The sequence below is a fragment of the Harpia harpyja genome, chromosome 12 (genome assembly GCF_026419915.1).
Source record: "Harpia harpyja isolate bHarHar1 chromosome 12, bHarHar1 primary haplotype, whole genome shotgun sequence".
Classification (NCBI taxonomy): Eukaryota; Metazoa; Chordata; class Aves; order Accipitriformes; family Accipitridae; genus Harpia; species Harpia harpyja.
In genome coordinates, this window is record NC_068951.1 from 25,148,900 (window position 1) to 25,176,114 (window position 27,215).

A 27,215-nucleotide genomic window follows, 5' to 3' on the forward strand; every position below is an offset into this window, starting at 1 on the left:
CTTTCCCAACACCTTTAGTACAGACAATGGATATAATAGCAATGGTACCTAATCTAAGAGCTCAGTGCCTTTCTGAGGGGGTTAGCAAGCTGTTAAAAAACTCAACTGTTTTGCATGTTTTTGCTACACATTTACTGAACAGACTAAAGGGACAGTTTATAGACTCAAAATTGTTTGTCAACTGCAATTGTGTTTCATTAGTCACAATGCATGGTATAGTCTCTGACATCAGACAAATGAACAAAATAAGAGGTGAATAACAAATAATACAATTTTCAAAAAAAATCTCTTTGTTTTAAAAATTATTTTCAATTATTAAGCTTCTGAGTCACAAATATTTTCATGAATTTCAGGCTGCCTGAAAAAGGCACACTATGAGTGCATAAATCACTTTCTTAATAAAAGCCTGCAATTTTATTCACTGAAACACTTGCTCCTCTGAAATTGTTGACCTTTTGGAAGAGGTAGTGATTGACAAAAAAAGTTTCTTACTTTCATCTGCTTGTCTCCATTAGCAAAATTATTTATAATTGCAAGTGAATGTTGAAAACGAGATCCGCCAATCCCTGCATCCGCTATCAGCTGGCTCACTGCTTTGATGAGCTGTACAGGGGGAACAAACACAGGGTGCAATTAGCAAAGAAAATCAAAGTTTCTGAATGGCTGAATATTTTTCAATCCCTATTTTAGTATCATTTGATGTACCAGGCTAGCAGAGATACACTTTTATACCTGTGTTAAGAAGATAACGTATATGAACACAAGGACTGTGAGTAATCTTTCCGATGTTTGTAACTGCTCACATTTTGCAGTTGTAAGTGCATTGTTACTGGACTTCACATTTCTGTTACTATACTATCAGCTTCTGTTTAGTTCCTTCATCAGCTATGTTCTCACTGCTGTAAGCAATGCACGTGAATCAAGAATAGCCATTTATCTGGCTATTTATTGGCTATGCAGCTACATTCACAGCTGTTGCCTCTCCCTGGAACAGAGCCGAGCAGCCCAAGAGCAGCAGAGAATCCAGCCCAATGCCTTCAGACTTGGCAGGAACACAGAGAATTGCCTGTCTGAGGAATCCAAAAGAATTGCTTTGCTACAATGCATAAAAATAATAATAATAATAATAATGATAAAAACCAGCACACATCAGCTAAATACTGATGATCTCACACTTCACTCACCTGTAGATGGGATCTGACTATTGATTTCTGCTTGTTAAATTCAAAGTTCTTTCTCATGAAAAAATAAAGAAGAGCAGATGCCTCTGTCTGAGTTGAACGTGACCTATGGTTACAACACTTCAGGATTTCATAGCAGAGTGAACCGCAGAGATCTGCTTGCCCTTGGAAAAATGCTGATGGGAACTATTGAAAAAAACATGTGAATATGTTTAGCACTACTCTCAGGCCTTGGTACAGTTATTCTGAGTCAATACTTTTTTCTGTTAAGCTTTCAGTAAAAACAACTTACTCTCCCATATTCATTCACAGCAGGGTTTAGTGAAAAAATTAGCCATCGGCTGAACACAATCCCATGTGCAAATTAAGATTAAGTGAAAACTGCACACAGGTTTTCATACAAACACCATATGCAATGCAACAATCAACCCGGCCTCCAGGAAGTCCAGACAGCAGCTGGTACACAGCAAGCATAAAAGCAGAGCAGCCTATCTGCAAGGAATGCAGAATAGCTAACCAGGAAAAGTGTGTGTCAGGTTCTGCACTACTATAAAAGCTGTTCAGGAGAAAGAAAATACTTTGAGTAGCAAAGTCAGTGAACTTCCAGTGGTCAAGGGTTTGAACAGCAGGAGACAACAGAGTGAAGGATGGCTCTCCAAACCATACCTACTATTTATCAGCAGGGTGAATATAAGAGAAGACAGACTGAAGAGAGGTGAAAGACGTACATATTGGCTACCGATCTCAAGTACCACCTGAGAGGTTCTGCTGCAGAAACCATGACTGATCCCTGTTCCCACAGAAATATGAAGAGAGAATTCAATCCTGAGAGCTACAGGATGAAGGAAAAGGATGATCCTGGATATTTATTCATCCTCCCCACTGCACAGAGTTCTTCCGTTCCTGACTGTCTGGTATGTAATTTAAAGCTGCCTGTGGATGGTTTACTTTGTATTTCCCCCATGTCCTCAAGCTACATTACTGGGAGAAGTATCATTTCCTCTTCCTTTCCTCTGAGTTAACAACCAGAAGGAGGCCACATGGTTTAAACTGATCTACACTGTTGCATTTCATAGAAATATCTGGGAGATCAGGCCAGCCTTGCTTATTCTCACTTCCCCATAGCAATTGTTATCTGTGTGCTACGTTCTGGTTCATTTTAAGAGGATCTCATCTGAGTCTATGACTTGGAAATTGTGCAGCCTTCGCAGTTGGCACAAAGTGTCTAATTGCCCATGATCATTTACATATGTGCAATGCAAGCAAATAAACAGTTTGACACATAAGCATGTTTTTGTCCAAAAACTCTTCTGTGTTGAAAACAAGGTATTTGTAAAATTATTAGTTTGGATGAACTTTTGGTGAAGTGTAGGGAGTACTCTCCTGCTAACTCCTCTGGGGACAGCTGTAATCATTCACCGCTGGATTCTGCAACCCAGGTGTCTGCCATGAAGACCATGGACCTCTAGGGTTTCAAGCTTTCTTCCATGGGGGGTAAAAGCATGAAAGCCAATGACATAGCCAGATACCACAGACCTGGACATTACTTATCTATTTACTTTACAAGTTTCACTTTCTTAGTAAATTTTTCATTTTCCGAAACACAACTAATTTTTCAGATATTATGAACTTCTCACTTTTAATCAGCAATAAGTCAGAAGATCTTTCTCAGGAATGAGCATTAATACAGTGAAGTTCGGAACTCTTTCAAAGTGCCCAACTGCCCTCAAGCTGCACTTGCTGTAACATAATAGGTCAGACTAACAGAAAAAAAACATAGTTACCTTGCCTACAAACAGCCGTAGGGCAGCAAAGACGTGCTTGAGAGCTGCTGCTGACTGGTTGATTTGCAAAAAGAGCATGTGAGTGTCAAAGACTTTCTTCATCAATGCATTCTGGCAATCGGATTGCTGGAGCTGCCTCTGAAAAGTTCACAGACAAGACAGGACATTCTGGTTATTAAAGTGAATAAACAGAAGAAGGATCTGCTGGACGTTACATCAGAATGTTCCTACAGAGATGCTTTTTTCAATGTAAAATCTCCGTAGATGAGGCATTCCCAGCTTGCTGCAGACTCTTTTTACTTGCAGTTTTTCCAGGACAGCACTTCCCTATGCCTGTACTCCTACTTGTAGATGGTACACACTAGATTTAAGGGCTAGGGTGGCAGAAAGGAGACACTAAATCTAAAAGGAGCTGCCTGCTGTATTGTAGTTGGAGACCTTCAGCAAGTCATCTGGGCCAATATTTGTAGAGCAATTTTTAAAGAGGTAGAGGATCCACCTGCTGGCTTGAAGACATATAGATGATAAGCAGTTTGGAAATAATTTGTCTAAAATGTCTGAAATCTAATGGGATAAGCATGATTCAGATAAGGTGACGTATTAGTAGATGCACAACACTTTCATGCAGAGCAGGGCTGTACATAGCCCTGGATGCATAGGATGCTGCTCTTCCACATCCTTCTATTCAGCTTGGGTATTACGAGTCAATTCCTTCATAAAATACCTTCAGTGAGGACTGGCATGTCTTGTTTCCCTATCCTGCTGTCTCAGGCATTTCAAGTTTTCTGTGTGCCTGCTCCCCCAGGCCTTCCTTCCACCACGTATCCTACATGGCACCAGTTCAAGCAGAAAATGAAACAGCAAAACATACCTGGTGATTCAGAGTGTAAAGACACAACAGGTCAAGGATTGTGAGGGAAACTTCTGTAGCAATGTTTGCCTCTGTGTCTACATACTGTACAATGTCCGTTTCATTGGAGGTGCCTGCAACATATAAAAGGCAAGATAACAAACAATCTTCTGAGTGTAGTAAAGATTACGTAATTCTGCAATCTGGTCATTAAGTCTCAGCACAGTAGAGATGGGGTCCTAACTTTACATTTACTGAAGGGGTATTTTGAAGAAAACTGCTCACAGGAGATGAAAGGGGAGGAAATTTGAGTCAACTTTTACCAGCTGCACCACTGATGAGAGTATATTCTTTCATTGCTGCTGCTCATCCTCAAAGGAGGAGAGAAACCTAATCGGAAAGTGGGATAGATGACTTCGATCTCATCATTTAAAGAACCTTCTGTCATGAAAAGGTCACTTTTATTGCTAGATCTAATAAATGTAATATTTCAACCAGTGTACATCTGCTTGTACAGCAAGGTGCGTAACCATGGATGCAAGAGATGCTGGGAAGTGGGGAATAACTTGTCATTAGAGGCTATTTAAATATGTCAGGTTATTGTAATTCATTTTGCTTCTAAATGAAGTTTGACCAAATTTAAGCTCAGATTTCTTAGTATCCTGGAAAAAAAGCAGAGCCAGCAGCTCTGTTTATGTTTAGGCTCTTCTCTTCAGGCTTTCACAGGCACTCATGAGAACAGATTTAATTGTATAGAGCCTGATCCAAACCCCATAGAATTCCAGAGGGAAGTAAATGATTTTTTGTACTTACTTGCAGTGCTGCTGTCTATCATCTGCAAGAGTTTGGGGTTAGAAAGTGCATTTTTGCCACGGATTATTGGTAACGTTTGAGACCTGTGATGCTTGTGGCCATCGTGACTAGAAGTAGAATGCATCCTGAAATTGAAAGGTACCATTAAAAAACAGAAACAAAGAATAAACTTGCATGCCTGTACAGAATTTTTCCATGTCAGAATTTTCTGCAGCACTTCTCAAAGGCTAAGTTAAACAAATTTACGCAAATTTTTTCAGAGAAACAAAGATGAAGAAGAAAGTCAATGAGGTGGAGAAAACAAACAGATGTGCTGTGATTTCTGGAGTACACAGGAGACAAAACACTCATTGAACACTGAAAAAAGAGCATCAGCTTAAATAGCTGGCTGATGTTTAGAAAACTGCCTTTGGGTGAAGAGAAACCGAGATGAGTTCTGTTAACTCAGAATACAAGAGAAATACATCCTACTTATGAAAGAACTAATACAGCTTCTACGAGGGGAAAAAAATGATGACAACCTGACAATGACAGCAAAAATATGCGCGTGCGTACGAGTGTTTTTTTAACCTTCTTTGATGCTGACAAATACATCATTAATTTATAATGAGAAGCTTACAACTAACGTACCAATGCTTATCATAATTTTTGAAAGCGTTTTGATTTTGTAACCACTACAGAATTCAGCAAGATTTAACATCTCTCAAAGTTCAGGTCACTTATTAAAATATATTTTTATTTAATTTCTTTAAAAAAATGTAGCTTCCTAAATTTGCATAATTTAAAAATATTCTAAGACAGAATTACTTCCTGCACCTAGCTAAACCCTCTTTTATGTTGGTTATTTTAACAAAAATAATTTAGAAAATTAACATTTCAGATTTACAGAAAGAAAATGTTCCCAACACATGTACGGAATTGACGGCCAGACTTTTGCCAATCAATGTGATAAAGTCTTCCATTAATGGTCAGTAGTGGAAGGATGTCGGTGGACATCCTGGCAAGCTAATGGATTTGTAAATTTGATCTCAAGGGGTTTTTTGGTGGAGTTTTTTTTGGGGGGGGGGGTGGAAAGTCTGGTTTCATATGACTATTTCAGCAAACTGAAATACATAAATATAAGTAAGTGCAAGTTAGAGCTGTTCACCAGCAATACTTCAACTCTGAACTCATCATCAAAAAATGCTCTGTATTACAACAGGCCAAACAAATAGCCATTTAGACAACAAATGCTGATCTGTGAGGGCATAAAGTGTGAAGGCCCCGGAGACAGCAGAAATGTGACTTTATTTTCTGGATATTGGTTCATCTGCAAACACGCAACCAAACAAGAGTCTCCTAAAGGCTGGGGTTCTTGCCAGTTCCAGCTGGGGTAATGAAATCAGTGCTGCTTCTTGAAAACTGCACAGTAGAGGAACAAAGAAAGGAGTACGGCAGGGAAAGCATCTTTTTTCCCCTTTATTCCGTTCCAAGATACATGCTTATAATGGTGAGCGTATTCTAGCTATAAGCAAATGAGAAAAGTCAATGATCCAAGCTCATAAGGAAGGTGGACTTCCTCACCATGCTATTAGATACAACCATAAGCTGCACAGAGTCTAAAGTTTGCTTTCTCTCTAGAGTTCTACTTTATTAACATGAAAAGGATCCCACTTTCCCCTAAAAGGATCAAAAATATTATTAAAGATGTGCTGCACCTGCAGCTTATTATCATGCAGTCCATGAAAATGATTAGATCTTGCAATGTTTAGACTAGGAAGATGGAGGAAAAGACTAGGAAAGAAAGATTCTCTAACTGGCAACATGGACATAACAGTATAGGACTATGCTGCACTTAGCAGCATGGAAGTAAAAAGATGGGTGTCAAGCAAACCTACTCTTAAGTTTGACTTTGTGTTGCTAGATACTTCCCTCTCTGCAACCCCACGTTATTGGAGAGAAATTAATTCCCCGGTACTGTAAGTGCATCCATAGATATTTACCCCTAAAGCAGTAAGATTCCATGAAAGCATAAAGTTGAAGACCTATGAATTCCTTCAGGTTGGGGAAAACTGTGGATTATCCTTCAGATAGGGCTCTGAGCTGAAAACAACAGCTACTGTTTCTGCAATACTTAACAATACTGACAGTAACTAAGGATTCTTCTGAACATAACATTTTGAACAACAGTTTATAAGTCAAGTTGAAGTTAAAGGGACTCAATTGTTTTATGGTTTACGGCTTTGGGGGCTCTGAAATGTGTTACATGTTGTGTCAACCTCTTTTTGGTCAACACTGTGACAGTGTACAAGTGCTGGAGGATGACAACAAAGATTATGGTTTTATAGGATTTAATAATACAACATGTCATTACCATTGTGAGAGCAGACCCGATGTCTGGCCAGAGGAGTTTGAACCTTTAAGGGTTCCATTATTCTGGGTGGCCTGAACAAACTTAAAAGCAGCAGCAATTTTCCTGTTAAGAGAAAATAACTGTTAATCTGTTATGGAACACGACATTGATTTTGCCATGCCTCTGAAGAATAAATACAAGCCTGATAAAACCTGCCATAGAGCATGAACTGGTTCATCTGGTGACCTTTCGTTTTTCCACAGTATGACATATAGACAAGTTCACAGTGGTAACATTAAATTAAAAATGAAACATCAACTGAGACAAAATGTGCATTTCACATTTCACAGCTGGAACACGAACTCATGCTTTTTCAGAGAGTGGGTAGAGACAGAAGATATTTTATTTTTAATGCTGTGGAACATTTATCTATGCCCATTAAAACTATTCTTTCCATTATATAGATGGAAAATACAGTGCTCAAGTTCCTTTGATTGGCATATGCTCAGAAACATGGTTGAGAATGGCCCAGTATTTTGGGTTATAAATGCAACAGTGGTTATCATATCATCACACACAATTAATCTCTTACACCAGGTATGTACTCAGATATCCAGAACATCACAGTAACATTGCATAAAAGAAAAAAATGAAGCATGCATTGGCTTCTGAATGTCAGACTGATGCTTTCAGGAGAAAACTGATAGATACATTGTTAACCTCATTTAAAACTAATGTAATGCAGCAATATTTAAATACTGTAACATACAGTCTATAACTATGAGAATTACCTTACAATATTGCGCTTTCCTAGATATCTGAAATTTTGCAGACAAACCCTGAAAGATAAAACAACACATTTTATGTCTATTAATGGCTTCCTAATTATGAAAAAATGCTGAATCTTAGTGCCTGTGGCGTATGCACCTCCTAGTAAGCAAACAGAATAGAATGCAGCAGTTCCCAGCCTAAGGATGCACAAGATGTGGCACCACTTTCCACACTTTTTTTCCCTTTCTCCATGGTTGAAGATTCCTGCTTGGTGAGGAGGCAAAGTCAAAAGCAAAGACTTGGCTGCAAAAGCATTGCTTCTTCACCAGCTGAAGTTAAATAACTTACACTTCACTTACAAGACGGTGAGGAAATTCTGAAAACAGTTACCTGCATGGATTCTGCAGACATGCATAGATTGGATTGAGCAAACCACCTTGGAGATGTGAAAAGCAGGTAATCCTACATTACATGGCTTTTCTCATGCTTTGGAAGTTTTGGGGAGCTAAATACTTTTCTTTTCTCAAGAGAATAATAGAATCTCAACCCCAAATGGGGAAACTACAATGAAAATCTCTTTTAGGAGGAACACCTGAAGCATTATACCCCCTGTTCATGGAGATGACCAACATATTGGAGGATATGGATTTTATTAGTAATGTCTCATTATGATTTTGGAAGATTATAGCAAAATAATCTAAGATACAAGAGCTATCTCAGCCTATTCCACAAGGTGGACAAACCCAAAGAGAAATTACTTGCAGCAGTCACTTTAGAACGTCATAATTTAACATCAAATCAACGAACCACAAAGTGAACTTACTCTAAAATGCTGAAAAAGTCTGTTATTTCTGAGAATGGTGCTCGCAACCAGTAGGAAATCAGTGCGTCTAAAGGGAGATATTAAAATGTATTATGTATCTGTTACAGAGAATTAAACTTGACCTAAAGCCTGTAAAATACACAGATAATTATTCTAATTTAATGTTTATTTGGATTCATCATTCACAATATTTTACAACAATGTAAATTAGGTAGTGAGCGCACATTTTCTTACCTTCTGAAATGGTTTTCATAATGTGAAGAAAACACATAAGAAGGCTTCTAGTTTCAGCTTGATCCAACTTGTCAAAACGAAGAGTTGATCCAATCAAAGACAAAGGTCTCATGATCTGTTGAATTGGCAGCAAAGGGTCTTGTTAAGTATAGTGATAGGTTTCCACCTCTAGTAACCATTTTCAACATTTGCACATGTACCTTTTCACACGTGTCAGTTCTCTCACTGTTTTTTTCATTGGTACTTGGGTTAGATTCAAGACTTGCTAAGGAAGCTCTGGAGTCAGCATGGTTTGCTGCAGAGATAGCTATTGATGAAAAGGCTGTAAATGAAAGTCATAGCAAACATGCTAAACTAAAACATTTATGGATACAAAAACTAACAAGAAATATGGAAAACTTAAAATGTGTCACATGCTGGATTGACACCAGTGCTTTCAACTTCCAGTAGCAAAGCTATTGATGGATATGCTTAGTACTGAAAACATGCAACCAGTTGAAGTAAAATGATTCAGTTTGCCGTTATTCATGGTGTTAAAATAGCCTGTTGCATTCTGTAAGGCCTGACCTAAAGACACAAAAAACAGTGGAAAGATGCCCATGCACTTCCCTGAATTTTGAAATGGGGTTTGGAGGAAGTAAACAAAGTAAGTTGTGTTTCTACCCTTCCATTAAGCCTGGAAAAACTAACAAAACTTGCCTCCAAGAGACTTCAGGAGTTGTCAGGAGAAACCTTGGAACTATTCTTAAGTCAGGCAGAAACTACAAGAATGAACTCAGGCACAGGGATTTGTGAGAGCCTGAATACTGGCATCATTCCAAAGCAGGAGCATAAGTGAAGCAGTGGAAGAAGAGCGGCTTCACAAGAGAAATAAAAATCAATCCAAAAACACCCAAAGGGAAGAGAAACATTGTATACCATGTTTCCCTGAATATTGTATGAAATGGGTTAATGATATCCTCCATGAATACTAAGCAGAAAGCACGATGGATTGAGATACACAGAAATCTACTTGTGTGCGTGTTCAATCTGTCATTTATACCTGCTATAGAGTTCAGAACATCTTTGGAAAAGGACGTGTCCACAGAGTTTGCATGTTTCATTGCTGCCTGGCTCTGAAATCCTCCGGCTGTGCTCAAGTCATCCCTAGATCCCTGTATTTTGAAAGAAACAGAACAAATTCCAGTAAATGATATCACTCAACTTTCATAATGACAGCACACCCAATAGGCTGTTCTTAGACACTGAGCTTGAAAACTTACTTTCAGTTTTTTAGACATGACAGCCTTAAAAGATCCAAGGCTTGCCATAATAAGCTGAATAGCTACCTGCAATATGAAACCCTCTCATAATTGAAGTTCTAAAGGACAGAGCAAGTCTAACTGTGTTTGCTTCTTAAACACTAGCACAGCATTGGGAAAGAAGCATTAACTGCTGTTAGCAGTGATCAGATGAAACAGGCTCATTTGCTGGAAGGACTGAAAGACACAACACTCCTGCAGAAATGTGTTTCTAGTTTTTAAAGCAGGACTATGATTATAACACATCTAATCTTTTAAGAAATAAACAACCATGCTCCTCCACATGTGCAGTATATACAAACATTTTCTGTGGTGGTAAAGCTGTTTTATAATATTTCTGTAGGTACAGAGACTCCTTCATCTCCTTGTACGCACTCCCTCTGCCTCCTGATATAGTACATGGTCCCTCTGTTGTACCAGTGAAACTGCTTGTGGGTTCATGATGTAATACTGCAAAAATTCTGTGGGCAATGGGAGCTTTTCTTTACAACAATGTCTCCTAGCCACCTGCCAAGGGACCTGCCTGAGGACAGGGTCCTCAGCCCCCAGCCTGCGGCACCAGGGCAGACATACTGGACGGACTGGCTGGGGCTGCAAACCTCTAACTTTGAGTTTCCAGCCCTGGGACAGCCAGTGTCCTGGGTCTCTTCCAGACCCACAGTCTGTACCCTGCCAGTACAGACTCCCAGGGCCCTGCAGGTGCTCTGCAAATTGAGACCTTCCAAATTAAACACTGTGGGTGCAAACAAATCAGCATTTTCAGAACTGCATTTCGTTAGCTAATTTGCGACCAGCATAAACTTGGACCTCTTCCCACCAGATTGACTGGGTCAGACCTCATTTTGATTGTTTCAATGTTCTGAAAAAAATCACATGAATTACCTGATTGGAAGTATTGACATTGAAAAGGAACATATCCTTCATGTAAATCCTTGGCATATTGTCCAAAAGCATTCCATAGAGTGGCATGTACAAGTTTGCTATTTGTGCCTGTTTTGCCTAAAAAATAAAAGATACAACATAATCCTGAAGAAACTAACTAACATATACTAGTGGCTAAGGAAGTTTCATATATGTTTAGCTGCTGTATGAACAAGCAAATGAAAAAGAATAAACAAACAGTTTCTTTACCGGCTCTGTGTATCGATCATCAAATGAATGCTTTGCCATTAAGTTTTTAAGCACAGCCAAAGCTAAGTGCCTAATATCCTGGTCTTCTTGCAAGGCAAAACCAACCTCCCGCAGCAGGACTCCAATTAGAAAATGTTTACGGCAAAATTCATTGGTTAATGTGTACTCTGGAATATCTTGGAACAGAATGGACAAGAATGCTTAAATTAATGTATAGGTTACATACACCCCCCCCCCCCCATTTTCCAAATTTTCAATAACTTTTATTGACTTAATCCACTGTTAAACCTTGATTTCCTGATCTGACTGCCCCATTCTTGCTCCCTCACTTGCTAGAATGAATTAATCTAATATTATTATTTCTTGAAATCATGCAGTTTTTACAATTTAATAATAGACAATTTATATACACATTCCCATACGAGACTCTCAAATGTTTTGCACATAATAAGACTATTCACTTCTTTGAGGAACAGAGACCAAACTGTTGTTCTCATATTCTAGCTAGAAGAGTTCTAAACCATAGAGATCCGTACTCATTCCACTTTTGAAAATGGTAAATAATTTTTGCCTAAGTTTGCCACAGTTCAGTGACAGCAAAGTAAATCTTACAGCTCTCGATGCACAATTCTGCTTACTTCTTATGCAGTCGTTTTGTTCATACCTGATGTTCGATATTCCTGTGTTGACTCTGAAGGCGTCACAGGGTCTTCATTTTTCATAAACATAAAACAAAAATAGGCAAAAATAATGCATATTTTTTACTTATTAAGTGTAAATAATATATTTCGTTTGTATTTTTTTTTTAAATTTGACTCAAATTTGAAACAGCTTCTACTGTTAAAGAAAGCTATGAGTGTCAGAACTGAACTCACTTTTTGGTGCTGAAAACTGAAGCAAAAAGGAGACAAGGGCCCCTAGTTTGAGAGATGCTGCATAGAGAGATGATTCTGCCTTCCACTGGAAGATATCTTCCACTGTCAGCAACTTAAAGGACCACATCCCAGGTGAACTCCCCAGAGTCCACAGAAAACTGTCAGAACTGGGAATTGTGCCCAGGGCTGAAATCCCAGCGCCTTTGAAACCAATCGGAAAAGCACCCAGTACTGTGCATTGGCGACAAAGTTAGGTTTGAAGTAACAGATTTCAATGCACAAGATGGAATGCATGGAGGCTGCTGGCTTTGGGGCACGGGCAGGGTGGCTTCACTCATGTGGTAGAGCATAGGCAAAACCTGTTCATGCTTCTCTGCAAAACAGGGGTTACACACAGTATCCCCTGCCTTGAGAAGCAGCTCAGGAGGTATTACTAACAGATTCTGAAATGGGACTCTCTTGCCCCACTGCTCCAGGTAAAACACCGCAGTATGTGTTGACCGTGTAAAGTCCAAGCTTGCCAGAGGCCAAGAAAGTAAATGCGCTTGGGAGAAAAGGGCTATTGCGTGGGACCTGTCTGCCAGTCCTTAGAGACACTCTGGAGGCAAAAGTACCAATGGCCTATTATCTGAGAGATGGATGTTTCCAAACTCCTGCTGCATGTCCAGTTCAGATCTTCTCCACAAAGGAGGGGCTGTCACACGGACAAGTCATACTCCCAACAGCAGCAGGAAAGCCTGTTCCCAAATAGCAGAGTTTCACAATGTCCTTATCACTGCCTCAGCTTCTTCCCCTTCCCGCTGTACCTGTTCAACCCATTCCCTAGCTCACCGCCTCCCAAGGCTACTGCAGCTTTAGTAATTAGTCCTCACAAATAGTCCAGTTCATTCACCTCAAAACTTCCAGCAAAAGAGTCACCTCCCACTGCCTAACTGGACTGTCAGGGGTGGCCTTTATTTACAGGCATACTGAAATGATCTTACTTTTAGCACACTGTTTAAGTACCGCACCTGAAAAGCCATCTGGGGCTTCTGTGCCTGATGTGCAGACATGATACTTCAGAGAGTTAATGGCTATCTGCTCCCTGAACCTTCCAATAATTCGCTGTTGTACAGAAACCCTTTTGGGGTGGCACCTTACCAGGAATGTTTGAAGACCGTATGGGCAGGCACAGAGGGATAAAGTGCTCATGGTGACAGACTTCTTGGAGAAAGTCGAATTTGAACTGATGTAAAGTCTGAAAATCACAACAGGAAATGACTCAGGGAAAATGGTAAGACAGAGCTGCACTACTATTTATCTCTACCTTCAAAATTTGTACTCACACCCAACAATGAAACCTTACAGCGTGTTATGCCAAGCTGCACAAATAATAAACAATTGGTTTTCATCTCTGTTGTCAAACGAACTTGTCACTGTCAAACAAGCTTTTTGGATTCCTCAACTATGATTTTTCATTGAAGATGTACTAATAAATATCAGCTTGATCCAAGCTAAATATTTAAGGTATATTTAAAGCTACACTGGGTCTTTTGATGGTACATACCATAGCGTATAATCATAGTGAAGTATTTTCTCCAGTTCACATAAATTTGGGACCGTCATAATTATCATGCCTTTCTTCTCCCCACCCCCACCCCCCCCCCCGGCCTTTTTTTTTTTTCTTTTTTTTCTTCTTTTTTTGGTTGACCAAATACAAAGTTTCAGCCACATGGGCCAGATCCAAAACTTATTGATAGTGGTGAAAAGTTCCTCTATTGATGCCAGTGAGTTCCAGCTCCGAAGGATTTGGGTATTATATAATTGTGGTATTATTTCCTTAATAACTCCCTCCCAAGAAGCTGTCCATGATCTTTTGTGGAGCCTTGCTACTACCTCAAGAATTTATCATTCCCACTATAATGATGTGCCACTGAGACATAAAGATTATACATGGCATCCAGTAGTAAATTTTTATTTCCATTTTCTTGGCTCACTGTTCTCAGTGGCAGAAAGCAGTCATTCAGGACTACCAGTATGACACTGCATCAATCTAGGTCAAACATTTGCCCTAGCACTAGAAAGTACCTGTAAAGGTCTTTTATTTGCCCTGTTGCTTGTCTGTCAGCCCCTAAAATTAAATAGTAGCATTTTTGCTGCCACTGTCAGGCTAGGATACCTGGAACATGCACTTTTCAGAGTCTACTGAGTAGTGGATGGTGGGGAATTTTTCCCTGAGAAGTTTTATTACACTGTAGTACCTCATCAGGAATACAGCTGGACATGCAATTCAGAGTCTAATGGCAAATAAAGAAACGAAGCACCTGACGTGTTTCCCAAGAACAACTGTGACATTTTGAGGGAACACAACAAAGAACTGAATTCTAATGAGGTATTTCAACTTTTGAATAAATATTTCTCAAAACGATGTTTAAATGTCAATGTACGGAATACTGCAAGGGATATTTCTGTGGAACAGAAATTACGATGCTTCATTCACAATTACAATAAATTAAAACTGCAATGTTATAGACTGATATATATACCCACAAAATATTTATTCAGGCAGCAATATACACTGTTAAATTTTCTGAAGAGAGAAGTCAGATTGCAGTATCATCTTTTTGATACATAAACAATCCACTTAAAGCAGCAAAAGACACACAGAAAGAAATCCTGCAGCACATTTAAACAACTGACTTTTGCTTAGGCATCTGACTGAAAATGAAAACAACGCAAGGCCTGTCTGTCCTTGAGGTCAGAAATCTCTGATTTTATTTTGTGGCTATTGTTTTCAAGTGCTGCAAAGCCTGTTCCAGTGGTACATCTGTCTCAGCTCCACAGTGATTCCACTTCCATGCATCCTGGCAGATGGCTCTGGAGGGATGCTGGGTGGCTGGCAATGCGCACGCACTTACTGCCAAGGAGGTGTTAAGTTCTGCTCTGCATGCTAACTAATCTCAGGCTTTTCCACTGGCCATTAATTGGCTTTTTTAATGAAACATCTGTTTCTGTGGATGAATGTATTTAGGGACAAATGTATTTAGGGACCTTTGACACTGTCTCTCATGGCATACTCCTTGAGAAACTGGCGTCTCGTGGCCTGGATAAGTGCACTATTCACTGGGTGAAAAACTGGCTGGATGGCCGAGCCCAGAGGGTTGTGGTGAATGGGGTGAAATCCAGTTGGCGGCGGGTCACAAGTGGTGTTCCCCAGGGCTCCGTATTGGGCCCTGTTCTGCTTAATACCTTTATCGATGATTTGGATGAGGGGATTGAGTGCACCCTCAGCAAGTTTGCAGACGACACCAAGTTGGGAGGCAGGGTCGATCTGCTCGAGGGTAGGGAGGCTCTACAGAGAGATCTGGACAGGCTGGATCGATGGGCTGAGGCCAATTGTATGAAGTTTAACACGGCCAAGTGCCGGGTCCTGCACTTCGGTCACGGCAACCCCATGCAGTGCTACAGGCTTGGGGAAGAGTGGCTGGAAAGCTGCCCGGCAGAGAAAGACCTGGAGGTGCTGGTTGACAGCCGGCTGAATATGAGCCAGCAGTGTGCCCAGGTGGCCAAGAAGGCCAATGGCATCCTGGCCTGTATCAGGAACAGCGTGGCCAGCAGGAACAGGGAGGTGGTTGTTCCCCTGTACTCGGCACTGGTGAGGCCGCACCTCGAGTACTGTGTTCGGTTTTGGGCCCCTCACTACAGGAAAGACATGGAGGTGCTGGAGCGTGTCCAGAGAAGGGCAACCAAGTTGGTGAGGGGCCTGGAGCACAAGTCTTCTGAGGAGCGGCTGAGGGAGCTGGGGCTGTTCAGTCTAGAAAAGAGGAGGCTGAGGGGAGACCTTATCGCTCTCTACAACTACCTGAAAGGGGGTTGTAGTGAGGTGGGTGCTGGTCTCTTCTGTCAGGTGGCTGGAGATAGGACAAGAGGAAATGGCCTCAAGTTGCGGCAAGGGAGATTTAGGTTAGATATTAGGAAAAATTTTTTTACTGAGAGGGTTGTCAAACATTGGAATGGGCTGCCCAGGGAAGTGGTTGAGTCACCATCCCTGGAGATATTCAAAAAGCAAGTGGACAGGGTACTTCAGAACATGGTTTAGGGGGCATGGTTAATGGTTGGACTCGATGATCTTGAAGGTCGTTTCCAACCGAAATGATTCTATGATTCTAAGTTTGAAATGTGGAAACAATTTTTAGATTGCATAATATTATTTACAGAATTATAGACTTCAGGCTATGACATTAATACTGACAGACTCATTCTACATCTGTTCCAGAGATTAGGTGAAAGACCTGAGTGCAGCATGAAGTTGGTTTTAGTAAAAAGCAAAACAGACCTGGAATAATCTCACTTATTACCTACAAATGCCCAGATCGCCACTAAAGAATTATAAAAAGTTAATGGACAAAAGTTTTGTAAGCTTTTTTGGGGAAAGATGAGGCATTCAAAGTGTGCATTTTGGATACATTCTGTTATCTATCATCTTGCATGCTCCGGTATGATAGCTCAGAAATCCAGTCATGGAAGAGAAAAAGCCTATGACTCATCCTCATGGATGAAGAGTAAAAGGAGTCAAGCTGAATAATTTGGGGACCTCTTGCAGTTTGAAATTTATTGTTCAAACTGTATCACTGACTATTATAGGTATTACTGAAGAAATTCAGGCTGCAGGGAATTTTCCTCATAGCAAGCACAAACTAATTTGGAGCAGACTGGCTTTCTTGTATCATCAATGCAGTAAGAGCATACCTTTCATTCAAAGTAACTGAGATGTTACATTCTCACTTGAGTTTACACAATGGTAACTTGTTCATGTGCTCTTACTTTAGTCTCCTCAAAGAAAATTACTGCCAACTGCTGCTGATATTTATGGACCAAACCACAAGTGTACTCTCCAAAGAATCAAAGCTTAAATTCAGCATTTTGCGTGCTTTGGTCTGAGCAGTCTTTGCAGAGTCTGCTCTCACAGGGCTCGGTGAGTAGTTGTTTGGACACGGCTGTTTACTCCCAGAAAAGGGGATAGATGGCTCAAAACCAAGAGGTTTTAAACATATATTTACAGTAAATGTTTTCACTGACTTGAGTTCTGAGCATGGTGAAGCCATGGAATAGATCATAAATAGTTTCAATATAAAAATATTCTGCTAGCGCGTCTCTTTGGAAAAAACAAAACCAACCAAACAAAAAAATCGAAACCATACCTTGCTATCTCCTGTTCCAAACATACTTATATAATTGTTGACCACCTTGAACACAAATCCACGATCCATAAATGTAAAACAGCGCTAAAAAAGGGGAAAAAAAAAATTAATATTTTATAGCCAAAAAAGCAGTACATGGCCTCACTTACCTGTTTGCCTTGCGTCACCTATAAACTTGAATCATTTGTGCAGGTGAAGTTAGTCTTACAGCAGGGCAAGGAAACCCAGGGAACTCATGAATCTGCCTCAATTTTTTAATTTATTTTCATTAATAATAAATTGATCAAACTTTTCATTTTCCCTGTGTCTACAGTCTAAAATAACTCTCACAGCGTACAGTGCACTAGGAGAAAGCTTATTCATGTACTGCAATACTCAATGACTAGAGGTGGTACATGATGGGAGCTGACCTGAATATCTCCTTCAGTGACAGAGCAATGACTCTTGAAGAATCAATCCAGCCACAATACTCACTGTCTATGAGCTACGTTATCTCTCTGGGAGCAAATATGCCACTACATTACTTTACAATGAGAACACTTCTCTTGCTGACTGATGGGGCTAAACAGCCAGAAGATATAAAGGTTTTTGAGGGCCTTGGTGCTACTGCTGCTGACATTTTTTCCTTGCAGAGTCAGCCTACCAAATAGGGAATGCAATCTTGAATTCCCTCTTTCTCTGGTGTTCCTGAACTCTGCAAAACTAGCAAAGCCCCAAGCCTTCTGCGACACAGCATTCAAACAAGGCTGCTGCAATCCCAGCCTGGAGAAAGCCATATCATCTCTAACCTATGTAATTCTTTCCGGCAGACTAGATTTGAAAAGAAATTAAAACACAGCCATATGCTGTATCATAAAACACAACATTACTGCCTTCCCAGTTTAGCTGAGTAACACACAAAAATAGCATGCAAATCTGCAACACCGCCACAAGTGCAACACCACACAACTACTGACTAAGCCCTTCCATCTACGCTCCTGCCTCAAACCAGCATCATCTTCCAAATGATGTAACACTACGGATAGATACAGCTTAACGTCAGTATGACAACAGCAACTAGGGCTTCCATACGGTATCAGCAACAGAGGCCAACACAGTGGACAGCAGGTTTATCATTTATTTCACCAATGTATGAAAGGAGAAAAATCCACCTTCAGTTTGTGGTTGTTTTCCTTATAACCTCACAGGAACATTTTATTGCTAGAATACTGCTCTGTCCTAATGCTGTGCTTCAATTTGTCATTAAAGATTTGAGCCTGGGTTTCAGTGTGTACTACATACAATGTTCTGTACATCATTAATGTACATCATTCCATTAATGGAAAGGGGGAGGGTGTGTGTGTCCAGTTTAAATCTAGACTAAGTATCCAGCCACACAACTTATTGAATGGCAATTTTCCCAGCTAATTCAATGCTGGGAAAATAAAAATGACTGAGAAATATTAGGACAAAACCATAAAATGCAACCGCTTTCAGTGACTTTTCCACAGCACACATGTATTTTCTTATATTTGGTAAATGAAAAGGCATTTCAGAGTTAAAAACTATTTCACCTACTACTTGCAATTTGCTTAGGCTGGTTTGTAAAAGCTACCCACTCTGGTTGTCATTAAGAAATATTAATCCACCCACAGTCATTCAGAGCTACAGTATTTAAAGAAAAAATACCAGCTCAGCTCTAACTACAGTTTCATCCCTTACCAAACTTTTTACCCATTTGAATGTAATGTAGCAATCTGCAAAATTTGAAAACTTGGGCTCTTTCAGAGAATAGATATAAATGAATCAGAATTGCTTTAAAGCAGACTTAGAAAAAGCTTTTGCATTCTCAAAGACTCAAGGCCATAGAAAACTGAACTATAGGTCAACACTAAACTTGGAAATTGAGCCATCATTCACTCAGAATTGTTTTTATTCCCTTTGACTAGACTAGAATAGTCTGAAGTTTGCATTAAGTATGGGGAAGTAAGTGCATGTGCTATAATGACAGAACATCTCACCTTAAGAAATTTGGCAGCACTGTAGTTCGCATTCCTGGTTTCTTCAAGAGCATCTTTGTACTTCCAAACAACATGGTCTGCTAAGACCATCACAAGTGTATCCAGCTCAGTTTGAAATGATTCTGGAAACCTCTGAGTTCGAGAAACCTAATCAGGGAATAGATCATCATTTGAGGGAGTACAATGTTGCACATTAAACCTGAAAATACATTCAGGCCAAGAATAAACACTATAAACCACAAGTCATTCAACATAGAAGAAAAATATTCCTAGAGTTCCATGGATCTATTCTGAGTATAAACCAAAGAACGATCTGGTCCATAGGAAAGTGGGAAATCTTTTCCTTGGATTCCAGCACAAGTATACTAAGAGCATCTTTGATAATCAGGCAGAAAAGAGGTCAAAACACTGATTTCCAGCTATGTAAGGTTTGCTCAAAGCAAAGTAGAGTTTCTAGATCATTTATTTGCTGTCTAGCATAATCACTTGTTGGGTAACCTGCAGAAATTAGAGAATTCTCATTCCATTCTAACCCACCCGTTACAAAGCTGACGTAACTGTGGTTTTGGCCTACCAGTTCTGTACAAGCAAGAATAGGTTTGAGCCTAGCAGGTAATATGATGTTTTTGTGGATAAAACCAATATTTTACAAAGTGTAAAAGCACTTCTTTTTTGACCAGTCAAGAAGAAAAGTCCAAGTATGTGTATTTCCCAGGATTCTGCATTTTAGATTTCCCTAAGAGACTGATTGCCTACTTAATTGAGATCGTGTATATACTTACCTTTGTTTTGTTTGTATCAACCAAGTGCTGTGCCATTGATTTTAAGATAACTGCAAAGAAGAACCAGGAATGCTGTGCAAAAGAAGGAAAAAAGAGATTAGGAAAAGTGATTATCAGATAAACACTTTACGATGCATTACCATTCCTTATAGATGGATTGCATTTCTCAGTAATGCACAATGATGAACTCTATGTGACAAATAAATTAAAGAACCTAAGTGCTATGTATTTGAGTAACACTGGATCAGGTCCTTAAGAGAGCTGAAGCCATCTCAGACACTGTCACTGTGGCTCTGTGCAATAAGGAGCCCAAAACCACCACTCCTACAATCCCTCCATTCCTGCTGAGCACTGCCTTCATTGTTTGTTTGCAGGTAACTGGCAGAAGTGGAGGATGCAGAGAACCTCAGAGAACAGAAGCTGAGAATAAACTGCTTTGTTAGTTCCAGCAGCTTGGTAATTTGGCCCAGAATAAGATGGTGCTTGTTTAAAGGATAAACAGGGTGGTTCTTCAAGTACCATTTGTAACAGTGAACAGGTAGGATACAGATTAATATCTGTATCCTCACATATCTCAGGGGATATGTGAAACAAATACACTCAAAAAGCTTACAAATTGCAACCCCCCCCCCCCCAAACCCAACCACAAGTACTTTTGCATGGCCCAGGTTTCCTGCAGGCCAGCTTTTCTGCTTTTTTCAGCCTATTTTTGCTATTCCAGTGGCTCAGCACAGGAAATCGGAACAGGTTCACTCTGAGCTGTTGAACATATTTTTGCCACTGGGAACTCCTGAGCTGCGCTGGCTAGCTCTTATACCATAACCGACAGGATCAGTGATGGGGCTTGCACATGTATGAATCATTAGACCTTGTCTGATATGAGAAATCTCAGGAAACCTCAATCATTTTCATTTTGGTCACTGTCAATCAAAAGCAGCAGCTGAAATCAGATATGAATGTCCTACTTAGAGACGAATATTCACCCTGCATCTTCCAAAATAAAAATTAAAACAAAGTATCCTAAAAGTAATTGCTCATATCATATTGTGTAAGAATTAGGTTTCTGATTCAGACTATGCTGTAAAAGAAAGGAGGAATTTTATTATGCAAACCGTGGCATTCTGAGAAATGTGTTATGCTGAGAAACTGTAGCAAGTCTGGTAAGTCGGTCTGTTGAATCACTGCAGGATGTGATTTGTGCAAAGCTCATATGGGGAAAGAGGATAGGAGAAAGAGATGTCACAAGTGAGTTTCAGGCAGAAAACCAGTAGTAAAACTACAAATGTGCTAATTCAAGCTATCATTCACCTTTAAAACCTGTTTCACGGTTACTTGGTCATTTAACTTCAGAAGACCAGTCATATTCTTGGCCACCTCCTCATGAACAGTCCTTTCTTCAAATGATTTGGTCCGGAACACATACTGAAGAAGAAAGGAAAAATAAAAATTATCAAAATGTATATTAAAACAAATATAAAAAACCTCAGTAGGAGAAAATAAATTATTTATACACCACTAACAGCTGACAATCTTTGCCGCCAAAATATCTTGACTGAACAATACAGTCACATAAAGTTTAATTCCCCTAGCAGTAACAGCACAACACTGCTCCCCTACAAAATCCCAGTTTTAAACACAAGTTCCTGTTGATTTCAGCTTAATGTGAACCAAGAGGAATTTCTGCTTAAAATCAGTGCTACAATTTATTTTTTCAATAAGGCATAGGATCCTGACACCTCTAAGCTGCCTTTCAAGCCATTTCACCAGGTGAAAAAAAGAATAAGCAAGCAGAGGAAGTACGGAGGGTTTTTCACCCACCTAGTCAGGGCCACCTTTCACTTGCTCCTTTCTTCCACTGGCAACGGCTAGGCAGAGCTGGTAACAACTCTTCATCCTGAAAGGTGTAGAGCACCCACTGGAGCTGACAGAAGGGGAAAACTATACCCCTTTTAGAAATCAAGCCCTCAAGGGAGGAATTTATCACCAAGTTGCACAGAACTCATAAATCTAGTGAGTTTTATTCAACATTTTAAGCTAATAATTTGGTACTGGGATCCATTACTCCTTCCCTAAAGCAAGAGCTCTGCCAGTACATCAGTTGAGATGAAATACCTTTTCAAGTCAACAAGGTAGGTGAAAGAAAGGAATATCACTTGAAAATATCTTATTAATATTCAGCCTTATTTCCAGAGCAGATGCCATAAGCTCCTCCCCATGCAGTTTGACACTTCTGGGTCCAGTTATTTAAGTCAGTGTAATTTTGCATTATTATTGCATCTGAGTGACTCACAATTCTCAACTTATTCCCAAAACAGCATTTCTAAAGTAGGTATTCATTTCCTTACAGATGGGCAAGAGAGATTAACAGTTATTGGCTTTGGCTGCTGCTGGAAATGGGAAAACAGGCTAAATGAACTTCTGGTGTGGCCTAATAATCACCTGTTATTTCAAAGATATTTAGCCACAATAGGTGTCTATTGCAATTTTGAAAAGTTATTGAGTAGAAGAGGTGTTAATACCCATTTAATTAACTACATTTAAACGTTACATAGGTTATTTATTTTGGAGCCTGAATAGTTCTGCTGGACCTCAGCAGAATTCCTCTGTGCTTAAATCAGAGCACTTGAGACTTAAATTTGACTACCAAGATGCTGAGATGCATCACCTGTAAACACATACTTTCCTGCAGTATGAAAGTAAATCCATACCATAGAAATATCAAGCAACAGTTGTCAATACTGAAATTAAAACAGTTTTCCCATTTAGTAACCTAACTCCTACCATTTTTTCATTATTCTACCCATGAACATGCTAAGGTTTCTGGGTTCATCAGGAATGTATTTGCTTTCACTTCATTCCTAAAGTTAATTTACACCCCCCCCCCCGCAACTTATGTCACATGTATTAGTCATAATCCACAAATGAAATGTATGTTATGAAAACTACTTGTTGCACAGTGAATCAGAATATCATTACAGCCAGAAGCCCATATAGACATTTGTCACTCCTAGCTTCTTTCCATGACTGTGGGGGATCTCTCATTGCTATCATGACCTCCAGCAGTTCTGTCACCACTGAACCAGAGCAGGCCAAGAGACAAAGTGATGGCAACGTCTACTTCAATTCTTCTAACAACCTGCAATTCTCCTCTATGCTGCTATTTGAAATACACAAATAAGTTAATAAATATAACACTCAAAGATATTACAACTTACTCATTACTGATTCATCTAGTAAGACTCAAACAAAATTTTCCAGCCCTCTCCCCCGCAATTAAAAGGGAGGAAAAAGAAAGGCAAGTGAATGGAAAAAAACCCAGTGTAACAGCCTTAAATAAGGTTCGTCTATTAATTTTTCTGCCCATGCCCGTAACAGCAGTTAATGTATTCTTCTACTTAAAAACATGCTGTTCATAAAATTCTCAGCTTATAAAGCTGTTACCCAAATATACTATTGATGAGATACCTGCTGGCCAATAGCATTATTCATACTCATTTAATGGATATTCAATTGATACAGATAATAAGGAGATCATCTTCAAAGAGGCCACTCCTTTGGCTTTTTAAGTAATGCTACAGTTTGCCCGGAATCAAATTCCATACACAGAACATATCCATATATATTCTATATATACCCCCTTCTTCAAAACAATAACGGATGAAAAAACCTTAGTAAACAGGGAACAGTTACAAGAATCTGAACTCCACAGATGAGAAAAGAATTTATGCACAATAGCACGTGCAAAGACACAGGATCTTGAAAGTAAAATCATGACTTAAGAAAGTAATCAAAAGCTTAGTTAAAAAGCTATAGCTTTCTAAGAAACATACAGCTATCCTGGAACCATGAAGAGCACCCAGAAGTGCCTCTTCCATAAAAATTACCACCTGTGGATACCTTTCAACTACGATGAGGGCAACCCCATAAATGTATAATACAGACAGCCAGATATTTTGAAGTGATAAATCCCACCACAGTCCAGAGGAATGCTGCAAACTGCGAGCAAACTACATCAAATGTCTCTTACTGGTATCTATCTAGCTGAAGCTTCATGATCTTTCATGTATTTATCTCCCCCTTCCCTCCTCCCAAACCCTGCAAGGTGGGAAATTCTCAGTTTAACACTATTTCACAAAGACTGATGCTAAGCCTATGCTCCTAGAAGCTCAGTGGAAGTGCATTTGCACTAGGTCTTACTTCTAAAATATAAGTAAGCTCTAGTCATCAGCTGAGTATGGGGAATTGTCCCTCCCACATCACAGTACCCTTTAAAAGTGCACTGCAGCTTCCTCCTCCCGTGCTTGTTCAACTTGATGTCCTATGGAAAGCAAGCTGCACCATGCAGAGGAAACACGAGCAGCCCTTTGTCCTCCTCAATGGAGTAAGGTTGTGAGCCAGGATGCAGCCGAGTTTGGTGGAGAAGGACACTCCATGGAGTGTCCCTGCTCTACAGGATGTCCTTAAAGCACAGAGAGGCAGTGTAATTTGTTCAAGGTGACAAGAAACTTGTGGCAGAGGAGGAGAACTGACTCAGCCTCTTCCAAATCTTATGTTAGCTTCCTAACCAGCCACCCAGCCTACCAGCGGCAGAAAGCTATGATGCTGTCGTGGTTTAACCCCAGCCAGCAACTAAGCACCACGCAGCTGCTCACTCACTTCCCCCCCACCCAGTGGGATGGGGGAGAAAATCGGGAAAAAAGAAGCAAAACCCGCAGGTTGAGATAAGAACGGTTTAATAGAACAGAAAAGGAGAAACTAATAATGATAATGATAACACTAATAAAATGACAACAGCAATAATGAAAGGATTGGAATGTACAAATGATGCGCAGTGCAATTGCTCACCACCCACCGACCGACACCCAGCTAGTCCCCGAGCGGCGATTCCCTGCCCCCACTTCCCCGTTCCTATACTAGATGGGACGTCCCATGGTATGGAATACCCCGTTGGCCAGTTTGGGTCAGGTGCCCTGGCTGTGTCCTGTGCCAACTTCTTGTGCCCCTCCAGCTTTCTCGCTGGCTGGGCATGAGAAGCTGAAAAATCCTTGACTTTAGTCTAAACACTACTTAGCAACAACTGAAAACATCAGTGTTATCAACATTCTTCACATACTGAACTCAAAACATAGCACTGTACCAGCTACTAGGAAGACAGTTAACTCTATCCCAGCTGAAACTAGGACAGATGCAAATGCAGAGAAAGCTACAAACAAGTACAGCTAAGAGTAAACAGGAAAAAATCGCACAAAAACCAACCTCCCCACCCCCCCCAAATAGTCAAATAGTTAACAGTATAACAGCAATCATACCGTCACATAAGAATTGATGCAGTTGTCTAGTTGTTCTTCATGGCACTTAGCAACGATGTTAGTAAGAACCCTGCAAGATTAAAAAAAAAAAAAAAAATTAAAAATTGAGCTGGTTTGTGTCATAAGGCAGAGAAAGTCTATCTGATACATCACACTGTTCTGTTATTGTAACCTCATTTAAAACAGCCCATGAGGGATGTGATCCAAATGATGAATAGCATGTGCAGACACTGTCCCACTGGGAAAAAACAGTTACTCCTTGAGCCCTCTGCTTGCATGGATTGTGCTGTTATTTATGCATTCGTCCAGCTTTAATGATTATAACTGTACTAACATTACAACAAAAGAAAACTATTAACTAACTAAAGCTTATACTGACCTTAGATGATTAGGAATAAGGAAAATTAGATAATGTTAATCAAACAGAGAAGCAAGAGCGTCTTTCTGTGGGAGTGCTACTTGTCAGGTTCTCTCAGATCCTGGTAATTCTGTAAAGCTCTGATGGCACTTGCTTATGATGGCACTGTTAATCAAAGACAAATACAAGCCTGGGCTCAAGCCCAAGCATGCCCCTCTCCTGCACTGTTTGCCCATAACCTCAGACTCAGGCCGAGCCTGAGTGCCGAAGCACTCAGGAACAAAAGGCCGAGCACAGCACCCTCTCGTTACTGCGCAGCAGAGAGATGCTGGACACTTGGTGCAACAATAGATGCTCTGAGCTTCTGCAGATCAGCTTGGTGATCAGCGACATAGAAGAAAATTGCCTGGGTCATGCCAGCATCCACTCTCACAACCTGAGCTTTTACTAACAGCAGAGATGGCACTACCTGAGACCAAGTGTTTCAGCAAAGTTTTCTCTTCAATTTGTACACGGGCCATCTTTGAGATCATCCTGTTTCAGAAAACACAAGTCCGAGCAAGAAGTCTTCTTCAGCTTAACCATGAGATTTCCTCTTGATTATTGGGATCTCATTTTTTCAGAATACTTAATATAGAAAAGGCTCTGCAATTTTATGATCTTATTTTTGTGTTAAAAGAATGGGGAGGAAACAGTTCATGACTCTCAAATGTCAAAAATTAGTGAACCATATCTCAAATTCAGGGGTATGCATAATAACAGTATGACTAAAATGGATTATTAATATGCCTGACTGTGGTCCACATACAAGTAGTCATTTTGACTAGCTTGGTGATTTGAGTGTTTTCTGCCAATTCTTATTATTGGATTCAACAGCTTTGTAATTCTTTTAAGTCAGTATTTTTCATATATCTCATTTCTTGCCGTTAGTAGGAGAAGTAAAACTTGTAGCAAAACACAAAAGCTATGACAAAATTAGTTGTGCCTATTCCGATCCTTCAGCCTTTATTCTGATTTGAAATTGAAACGAGTTCTGCCAAAGATGAGACAGAGAAATGATGACATGACTGGGCCCCCAGACAAGTAAAAAACCATGAGAGAGTGTAAAAGGAATAATGTTTTCTCCCCAACACATAAGCTAATCTATGCTCTCATTCTGTTTTGTTGCTTTTAATGTGTTTAACACAAGCTGCTTCAAGCTATTCACAACACAATACAATGTGTGTATATATAGGACACATCAATGAATGGCACACACAGCAGACATGCATATTGCTGTTGACATCAACTCTACCAGCAAAAAAGCTACCACACATACAGAGAAAGACTGAGAATCCTTCTTTTCTTTTTTTGGCCAGGTGGTTTTATAGTCCAAATCTGAAGTACGAAAAAATTAACATCCTTCTATTTTTGCATCTAATCATTAAAACAATTTTTAAACAGCTGCTTCTTATATAGCATTACTTTTCCAGTCATTTAACTGATACTGAA

At 39.9% G+C, this 27,215-nt stretch overlaps 1 protein-coding gene across 12 annotated transcripts in view; it reads right to left on the reverse strand.

Annotated features, from left to right (window-relative positions):
• DOCK10 (dedicator of cytokinesis 10) overlaps positions 1-27,215 on the reverse strand; it is a 162,749-nt gene that overhangs the window by 21,285 nt on the left and 114,249 nt on the right. For 10 of the 12 annotated variants that reach the window (XM_052803633.1, XM_052803635.1, XM_052803624.1 and 7 more), the window contains exons 25-44: positions 25,367-25,436; positions 21,366-21,479; positions 20,058-20,129; positions 19,276-19,422; positions 17,276-17,359; positions 13,236-13,332; positions 11,885-11,929; positions 11,221-11,396; positions 10,972-11,088; positions 9,831-9,942; positions 8,989-9,110; positions 8,789-8,903; positions 8,555-8,621; positions 7,752-7,799; positions 6,982-7,083; positions 4,629-4,753; positions 3,837-3,949; positions 2,966-3,103; positions 1,185-1,367; positions 493-603 (exon numbers count right to left, since the gene is read on the reverse strand). In XM_052803633.1, the coding sequence (XP_052659593.1) occupies positions 493-603; positions 1,185-1,367; positions 2,966-3,103; positions 3,837-3,949; positions 4,629-4,753; positions 6,982-7,083; positions 7,752-7,799; positions 8,555-8,621; positions 8,789-8,903; positions 8,989-9,110; positions 9,831-9,942; positions 10,972-11,088; positions 11,221-11,396; positions 11,885-11,929; positions 13,236-13,332; positions 17,276-17,359; positions 19,276-19,422; positions 20,058-20,129; positions 21,366-21,479; positions 25,367-25,436 (2,158 nt within the window). The remainder of the gene's footprint in view (positions 1-492; positions 604-1,184; positions 1,368-2,965; positions 3,104-3,836; positions 3,950-4,628; positions 4,754-6,981; positions 7,084-7,751; positions 7,800-8,554; positions 8,622-8,788; positions 8,904-8,988; positions 9,111-9,830; positions 9,943-10,971; positions 11,089-11,220; positions 11,397-11,884; positions 11,930-13,235; positions 13,333-17,275; positions 17,360-19,275; positions 19,423-20,057; positions 20,130-21,365; positions 21,480-25,366; positions 25,437-27,215) is intronic. The other 2 variants (XM_052803629.1, XM_052803627.1) reach the window with 2 other exon arrangements.